This window comes from Urocampus carinirostris, chromosome 20 (assembly GCF_059441175.1).
Source record: "Urocampus carinirostris isolate Australia breed hairy pipefish chromosome 20, RoL_Ucar_1.0, whole genome shotgun sequence".
NCBI lineage: Eukaryota > Metazoa > Chordata > Actinopteri > Syngnathiformes > Syngnathidae > Urocampus > Urocampus carinirostris.
The window spans coordinates 2,726,638-2,735,963 of record NC_142368.1 but is presented as its reverse complement, the minus strand read 5'-3'; the positions used below and the strand labels follow the sequence as shown (position 1 = coordinate 2,735,963).

Below are 9,326 nucleotides of genomic sequence, written 5' to 3'. Positions count from 1 at the left end.
TAACATTTAAATTAGGAAGTAAAAAGTCTGACCAATAGCAGACGGCTGAGATGCACCTAAGCCAAATAGTGGATCGTTGATTGGCCATTACTTCCAGGTTTATTTCAAATGTTGAAAACCATAAAAGAATGTTTTTTTTAATTCTCAATTTGTGTCGCTTTCATATATAATCATGAGGCATAACGCGTACATTGAATTATTTAAATTCCGTAAAAATTGTTGGACCAATGGCAGAACGGCAGAAGTGTACACAAGCTACATGATCATGACTACATGCTAATGAGTTATGCTCATGGCTACATGCTAACAAGTTAGGCCAACAACTACGGTACATGCTAATGGGTACATGCTCACGGCTACATGCTAACAAGTTAGGCTAACAACTACAGTGGGACCTCGCTACTTCGCGGTTCGACGTTCGCAGGTTCAGAGCGGGTTAATGAAATAAAATATATATACATGTATATATATATATATATATATATATATATATATATATATATATATATATATATATATATATATATAATATATATATTTTTTTTTATTTTTATTTTTTTTCAAGCATTTTTGAAGGGCCGTCGCTACTTCGTGGTTCCACGTTCGCGGGTTCAGAGCTTCGCAGGTCTAAAAAAAATAATAATAAAATAAAATTTAAAAAAAATAGTGTAAAAAAACCTGCAGATGGTGAGTGTAAGAACAGTTGAAAATATGTGCATAAAAAGAATGTCGATATAAATGCTATAACACTAGATAAATTAAAAAATGAAAAAACAGAAGAATAAGTTAAAGTGGGACAAAATAAGAAGTAACAATAGTAGAAGAAAGAGGAAAACGAGAATAAAAGATAATATATTAGTGGAAAAAAATGCTGAAACGAAAAGTGAAAAAAGAGTAAGTGGGGGAGAAAACAAAAAAGGAAAATATACAGGGAAACCAGAATAGAAGAAAGGAAAATAAAACATATACAGAAAGCAAAGGGAAGGAAAAGCATAAATAGACAAAGCATTAAAAATAGTGTAAAAAAAAACTGCGGAGAGTGAATGTAAGAAATCGATACAATGCAGAAAAAGAGAGGCAGAAAACCAATGATTGAGGAAATACCAAGACTAAAAGACGAGGAAAAGAGAACAAGTGGGAAAATTAAAAGATATTGTAAGTAAAGAGAAGGAGACAAAAAGACAGATTGTAAGAAAGGAAAATAAAAGAGTGCTAGAAAAGAAATACTGAGAGTAAAGGAAAAGACAATGAAAAGGGAAAAAAGTAAAGGGAAAAACACGAGAACTACAAATAATGCAAAAGGCAAAAGCTACGGAGAAAAAAAAAGAGAAAATGTAAGAAAGTAAAATAAAAAAGTGGAAAGTGAAAAAAAGTGGCAGATAAAGAAAGACTAGGTAGGAAAATAAGATGGACGTAATTAAAGATTCAGAGATGACTATCAATCAATGATCATGTGATAAAAACATTGCAATGATAAAAACATAATTCAGTGGAAATTTACAGAACCATACTAAATCCTAACAGCGGCCTCTTAAATTTCTTAAATCAGAACGCCACTTAGACAATGTCTGTAAATGATTGACTATATGCGGTGACACATTTCAATAATAAGACACAAGTTTTTTACGAGGCAATAAAAATCGGAATAAATCCACTTTATTGTCAAGGCACAAAGTTGGGTCAATATGCTTTAATTAATGTGCATTTTGCAGAGTTCTTCCCAGGCTTGAAACACATGTGTCTGTCCGGGAGCGCCACCTAGAGGCCACATATGGGTTTTTATTTAGCCTGTGTTTTTTTTTTTTTAATTGGGGAATCAAGTCGTTATATTGAGTTGACAAAATATTGCTTTTAGTATTTTACCCAACTTCACGACACCAAATACTATACTTTGTTTACCTGTATTTGAACTACGGTCACACTTTAGTACTCAAGCGCTTCATTGTTCAATTCTAATTTCCTTCCTGTCTTTCTTTCAAAATATTGAAAAGTGTTCCGTTTGAAAAATACACAATTATCAACTTTTAAGCTTCTGTGGCACTCAGTGTCGTAAGGTTTGATATCCAGACGGCAGAAGTGTACATGGTCATCACTTCTGGGTGTGTCGGAATGGTGAAAAAACAACAAAGGGCATTTGAAAGACAACAATTATTTTCACTTTGTATATTTTAAATAAATGTATTAGTCAAAATAAATTCATTGCATTATCATTTGAATTAGGAAGACAAAATCTGACCAATAGCAGACGGTAGAGATGCACCCGAGCCAAATAGCGGATCGTTGATTGGTCACCACTTTCGGGTTTATTTTAAAGGTTGAAAACCAAAAAGAACGTTTTTTAAAAGTCAGTTTGAGTCACTTTTATATACATTTAAAACACAAAGCATGTCCCAAAAAATAAATAAACTAGTAGTGACTTCGTATTACTCGTCGACCTCGCCGTTTACGTCTTATTACCCAGGCAGAGTCACGTACCAAGGGAGCAGAACGCATCACCTCCGGGGGTTTTCTAAACAGCGTGAAAGGCACAGCTAATTGAGATAAGACCATCGTAGTAACTTTGAAGCAGTTTTAAATAATTTTAAAATTGAAAAAAAAATATATATTTAAATTAAGGAAAGTCCTGTGTGACGTCATCACAATGGCATCCGGCAGAAGAATACTCAAACCACAGGGTCACCGTTTTGACAGTGTAATTTGACAAGTAAAACGTACGAGGTCGGTGACCTATAAATAAACGTTTGGAAAAAGAAGGGAGAGAGGAATTGCCCGAGAAAAAGTAATGGTGAGAGGAAAGCAAGACAAAATGTGAATAAATATTAAAATAAACATTAGAAAAGTGTCAAAGAGGAAATAAAGTGTGTGGGAACGAGGAGCAGTAGAGGTTGGAACAAATAAATAGATAAAATGGATAGAGAAAATAAGGATACAGTTGAAAGATTAGAAAGTTGTAAGTTAGACGCGTAAAAAAAGATCTCATCTCATCAGCCGTACCGCTTATCCTCATTAGGGTCGCAGGGGTACTGGAGCCCATCCCAGCAATCATCGGGCAGTGGACACCCTGAACTGGTTGCCAGCCAATTGCAGGGCACACAGGGACAGACAACTCACTCGCTCAGTCACACCTAGGGACAATTTGGACCGGCCAATTCACCTGAAATGCATGTCTTTGGAATGTGGGAGGAAACCGGAGTGCACGGAGAAAACCCACGCAAGCACAGGGAGAACATACAAACTCTGCACAGTAAGGCCAGGAGCTGGATAAAAAAAGATTGTTGATTTAAAAAAAGGATAGGTAGTAAGAAAGTCACAGGCACGTTAATGAAGAAGAGGAAGTAGAGGGAGAAACCTAATAAGTTGACAGGAAGTGCGTCAAAACGACAGAAAAAAACCACCAGATATGATGTGAGTTTGAGAAGGGGCAGCAGAAAAAATAAGGCAAGATAATTAGAAAATATCTGAATGAAAGGGAGAAAGAATGGTTGGGAGGGAAATAAATCTAGAGAGAGAAAAGGAAGAAGGGGCAGGAAGTAGAAGAAAAAGTGAGTTAGAAAAAAAAAATATATATATTATATATACAGTGGAACCTCGGTTCTCGACCATAATCCGTTCCAGAACCCTGTTCGAAAACCGATTTGTTCAATCACCGAAATCGTTTTTCCCATTAAAAGTAATGTAAAATCGTTTAAATCCGTTACAACACCCTGAATGTTTACCATGAACGTAAACATGAAGCTAACCCAGGCTAATCGTACGTTCGCTTTAGCGTAATCTTCCGTACCAAAGATTACGCTAACATGAACGTGTAAAAATAAAATTATAAATAGGATTTCTTACCTTTGTGGTGGACAGTGGGGAGAGAAAAATCATCGAAAGTTTTTCAACCTCTTCCAAAACTTGCGGCAGTTGCTTGCTTATAGCGCTAACTTCCTTAGCCGCATCACTCGATTTTACAGCCTCTTTATTCTTTACTATCGTACTGATAGTAGACTTAGCCATGTTGTATTCACTAGTAAGATCGGAAATTTGTACACCTCTTTCATATCTAGCCATTATGTCTTTCTTAAAGGCAATAGTCGGACGAACAACTTGTCTTTTTTCACCTGTCCTGCTTGCACCGACCTTCTTCGGAGGCACAATTAGGGGCTAAAACACCCGTACGCCGCTCAGCATCGCACCCTAGCGTACCAGCGTTCGATATCCGATTTTTTGACCGAACAGCGAATCAAGAATTTCTCGAAATTTTTGGTCGAACACCGATTTTTCCGAACTGAGAAGCGTTCGAAAACCGAGGTTCCACTGTACTGTATATATATGATAAAAAATAATGTAGGGAAAGGAAAGCGGAAGAGACAAAGGGAAAGGAAATCAGAGCAGTGCATTCACCTTAAAATACAAGATTTCTGGTTGTCATTGAAATTGCAGATTTTGTCAGACGCTAAACTTGATTTAGCACCTTGAGCGTAAAGCTGCTGCTAAAATGAGTACCATACCGACACAAGGAGAGCAAAACTTTGACCTTTGGTTAGTCCAAAATAAGATGTCTCATTATCAGTGCTAGGTTCGACTTCATGCAAGACATTTCTCTTGCCTGAATAGTCTGTCTTTGACCACCCCCGATTCAACTCTCAACCGTTTGTTGTCATTCCAAGGCCACTGGCGGCGTCCAGCTTGGACCTCAAGAAACCGATGGAGAGCTCGTAAGTAACGAACACCACCATGTTGACTGGGAAGGCACGCAAGCAGTTGATGCCCAGACTCCGGAAGAAGATGGCCACGCCTTCATTACGCGCAGTAACTGCGATGCAGTGGAGAATCCCCCGGTATTGCCGCGTGGCACGCGCGCCGTCCATCTGCATGCGGGCCTTGATCACGTCCATGGGCGTGCTTATGGACCAGGCCACTGTGCCCGCGAAACCCCCGGCCAACATCACGGCGCCCCAGGCTGCAAAGATCGATGTGAGAAGTGAAACAAAGACGCCTCACAATTGATTAGACACGGCCAATACCGATCTCCCTGATACCAACCCTACCCACCAATAATAGCTACCTTTATATTTTATTTTTTTTTCGCTTCAAGGTTTCTTCATTTACCTCATGTTGAGGTTTTGAGTTTTTCCTTTCCCTAGTGTAGGTTTTAGATCAGGGGATGGTATCATTATAGTCTGTAGTTTGCAATAATCTGGTCTGTGCAGTCCTTTTGAGACTCCTTGTGATTAAGGACTATACTAATAAACATGACTTGACTTTTGTTGGTAGGCAGCCGTTATGGCCCACCTAAAACAAAATGCACCCTTGTGGCCACAATCCAGTATCTCCGTTCGACTATTGCTTAAAGCTGGGGCCGGCAGAAAACTTACTCTTATTGGGGAGTTTCACATGGCTGAAGCGTGCTATTGTGGCCCGCCAGAAAAGCTTAATTATCAATCCATTATTTCCAATTGATTGCGGGAAGTGGGGGCCAAGAGGGTAATTTTGAGTCTTGCAAGGCGGCTCATTTTATATCCTTCTCAAAAATGAACAGCACACATGCGTCCACGATCCATTATCATTGGTAGATTATTGCTGCCAGCCGGGGCCGGCAGAATGCTGTCTGGCCTGGTGGCTCTTTTCTTGATGTTACTCTATTTCCACCTAAAATGAACTGCACTCGTGCCAATCTCATAAGCCTGAGCGGGAACTGTGAGAAGTGACTTTTGTCCGGTAACGTGCCATTGTGGCCTGCCTAAAACGATCTGCACTGTCTCGACTGTGATCAAGGAGAGTGGGGGCCTAGACAGCAAATTTGTGTGGCGCAATGTGGCTCTTTTTTAGCATTATTTAGCCTAACATGAACAGCCGCGTTCCAATATCCCGGGTAGAATATTGCAGTGAGTGGGTGTAGGCAGAGTGCATATCAGTAATCGGGGACTACCTAGACGATTTTTCGCATATTGCGGTGGGTTTTGGTCCCCATTTACAGCAAAAACACGAGGGCATGCAGTATTGCTGTTAAGAGCCTAAGAGCTCCATAGCTACCAAAATAACAAATCATGGGTATCATAACCCATTCTCCACCCCCAAAATGGTTCAATCCATCATCACCTGGTTTCTCGGTCCTTCTGTCTTTCAGCCACTCGCATACGGTGTTATAGGTCAGGAAGTACATGGCGAAACCAGGTCCATCTCTGAGCGCCAGCGGTAAGGCTCCCCGGTACAGGCCCCGTGGCCCCTCCTCCTTGAGGATACTGAGGAGGCAATGAACCGGACCTCGATACTTGGGCTTGGTCCCCCTCCTCATCGACTCCCTTTGACACTGGAGGCGGACTTTCACCAAATCGCCGGGCGCGATGATCATCATTTGCGTGATTCCGCCCGCCATTCCGGAGAGGAAAATCTCGGGTTTTGTTTCGGGGAGGTGGGCGGAGCCGCGCACCTGCTTCAGGCGCTGTAGGCAATTTCTGTACATCCCGAACGCCACCGAGGACGTCACGCAGATGGTCGCCATCGGCAACGACATGCCTTTGAAGAAGCCGTGCGCCTGGTGACATCACAATAAAAACTCGTGCAATATATATATTTTTCCCTTATCTTAATTTACTCAATTCTCACCCCTTCTTGAGAGAACGTGGTGGCGAAACACTGCCATATTCCCGTAAACTGCTTTTGGGTTTGGATCCGGACCTGGGGAGTGGAATAGTGGGATTTGAGTTTTTCCTTGATTAAAAATTAAATATTTTGCAAAATTATCCCATTTTCATCCTTTAATATAGTCATTCACCTTGACAGTGTCCAGTGGGTAGCCCACCAACATGCCACAGGCCCCTGAGAAAAAAAACTTTGGAGAATCAAGGACACATACACAGCAGAGTCTGGAGGAAAAAACGGGAAAATGCAGTCAAACGGAAAAGATACAGGTAATTTGGATTCTTTTTCTTTTTTCACGTCATCATATTATCATTATCTTTTTCTAGTAAAACTGGAAAAATCATGTTTTAATTTTCCTGAAGTGTTTAAATAAAATTAACAAAATGACACGTCATTTTGCTGCTGTCGGTGTGTGTGTGTGTGTGTGTTGTAAATGGGTAAGCGTGAAGCACATTGTAAAGTGGGAAGTTTTCAGTGATTTCAAAAGCACTATATAAATGCAGACGATTTACCATTATTACAGAACTGTAAGAATGTAATTCTGCTTAAATACATTTTTTTAAATATTGTTTTGAAGCTACAGTATTATAAACTTTCAATAAACTTGAAATAGAACATTATTTAATTTTGAAAAAATATATTTTTACATTTGGTTAAATGAGAAACATTGTATATAAAGTAAAGTGTATGAAAATCATCAGTCAACAGAACAAGATTTTGGGCAGGAAATTATATTGTGTATCCTTTTTTATTTTTAGAAGGTTTTGACAAAAAATATTGTATCATGAGAAAATGAATATGGAAAAAGAGCTTACCTACCTTAAATCAATATTTTAAAAGTATTAAAAAATTTATTCTATTAATCTGCTTTAAAAATAGTCGAAAATCAATTTTTAAATTATATATATTTTTAGGTAAATACGTCTTAAAGATGTAAAACATTATCAGCCAAATAAACAAAAAAAATCGGATTTTTGGGGGGGAGATGACTAGAATTTTTGCTCCAAAAACATATTTATTTTACCCAAATGCAATGCTAAAACAATGTCAACTCAAACGGGTCAAATATTGTCAGACAAATACATTAGGGTACAACAAGAAGCTATTGATTACTTCAACTGCATTTTTATTCCACGTTTTTTCCCAGCTTTTATTCAATCAAATTATAATCATATCTCACATGATTAAAGGTAAATACGAATTAGAATAACTATTCAATTTACTGTCAGCCTTTATCATTTGAAAACTTATGCAATAAACCAACAAATTATTCAGTATTTTACCGAACAAAACAATATTACATTAACCATTTATGATGTGAAAATTGAAGACCAAATAATTATAATAAAATAATATGACGACGGTCCCGGAGGCGAACTAACAAATTAAAAAGTAAAATAATTCAGTTTCCCTGGTTTGCTTGTTTGATGAATATAGCCGAGTAACAAAACATGTAAATACCCTTTTCTTAAGTAATCATTCGTTGTTATTCAACCCACCTTTCCCATAAGCCAATGCTTAAACATGACCTGTCATTTCAAATGTAATTTCCCTTACCTGCTAGCGATCCGGACACAAAATCAGCGACGTGCATTTTTTATTCAAACAAACTCATTTTTTGGTTGAATTTGTGGAACGTTGCCATGCTTGATTCCTCTTCGGGCTCGCCTTGCGTCTGTCTAACCTTGCAAGCGCGTTTTACTGTTACGTCATATTACCCGGGTGGAGTCACGTGACAGGGGACCTGTACGCGTCACTTCCGGGTTTTTCTGAAAAGCGAAAAAAAAGGACAGCCGATCGAAATCTAATAAATGTAGTAACTTAGAATTACGTTTAAATACATTTTAAAATAGTTTGAGCAATGTTCTGTGTGACGCGAGCAAAATGTCTTACCAATGGCATACGGCAGAGGAATTAGGACGCCAGAAGGTGACCCTTCTAACACGGTGAAATGTACCAGCTCGGTGGGCAAGGGGTAGCGTCATAGGTTCGAGGCCCGCCGGGTACATAAATACAAATAATATAAATAAATATATGGAAGTAAAAGATGTCTACGATGTATACATGGAGTGTATCAATATACGTACAGATAATAGTGGAATACAAGGAGGAAGAAACCGCAGAAAGAAAAATATAAAGATAAAAGCAAATTTTGAAACGACAGTTGTGCAACAATAATCATTAAAAAAATAAAAATAATCAATAAAAACGCGATAACTAAATTGATCTAAAATACATATAAATAAATATGGAAGTAAAAGATGTCTAAACGCTGCACGGCGGGGCAGTGGTTAGCGTTAGTGCGGCACAGTTCTAAGGTCTTGGGAACCTCCTGTGTGGGTTCAAATCCAGCTACCGGACTTCCTGTGCGGAGTTTGTATTTTCTCCCCATGCTTGCGTGGGTTTCCTCCGTGCACTCCGGTTTCCTCCCACATTCCAAAGACATGCATTTCAGGTGGATTGGCCGGTCCAAATTGTCCCTAAGTGTGAATGAGCGAGCGAGTTGTCTGTCCCTGTGTGCCCTGCGATTGGCTGGCAACCAGTTCAGGGTGTCCCCTGCCCACTGCCCGATGATTGCTGGGATGGGCTCCAGCACCCCCGCGACCCTACTAAGGATAAGCGGTGCAGCTAATGAGATAAGATGAGAAAAGATGTCTACGATATATACATGGAGTGTATCAATATACGTACAGATAATA

General features: G+C 39.1%; 1 protein-coding gene across 2 annotated transcripts; it reads right to left on the bottom strand.

Annotated features, from left to right (window-relative positions):
- Nucleotides 1-2,284: 2,284 nt before the first annotated feature.
- Nucleotides 2,285-8,331, bottom strand: slc25a47a (solute carrier family 25 member 47a). Of its 2 annotated transcripts, none has more exons than XM_088325424.1 (5): nucleotides 8,185-8,331; nucleotides 6,761-6,851; nucleotides 6,592-6,663; nucleotides 6,085-6,520; nucleotides 2,285-4,945 (listed from the first exon to the last, which is right to left on the bottom strand). In XM_088325424.1, exons 2-5 carry the CDS (start codon nucleotides 6,791-6,793, stop codon nucleotides 4,629-4,631), a joined length of 858 nt encoding a protein of 285 aa, XP_088181550.1. In that variant the 5' UTR covers nucleotides 6,794-6,851; nucleotides 8,185-8,331; the 3' UTR covers nucleotides 2,285-4,628. The 2 variants fall into 2 exon arrangements, with proteins under 2 accessions (XP_088181550.1, XP_088181549.1); XM_088325423.1 differs by having other exon boundaries at nucleotides 6,761-6,804.
- Nucleotides 8,332-9,326: the final 995 nt, after the last annotated feature.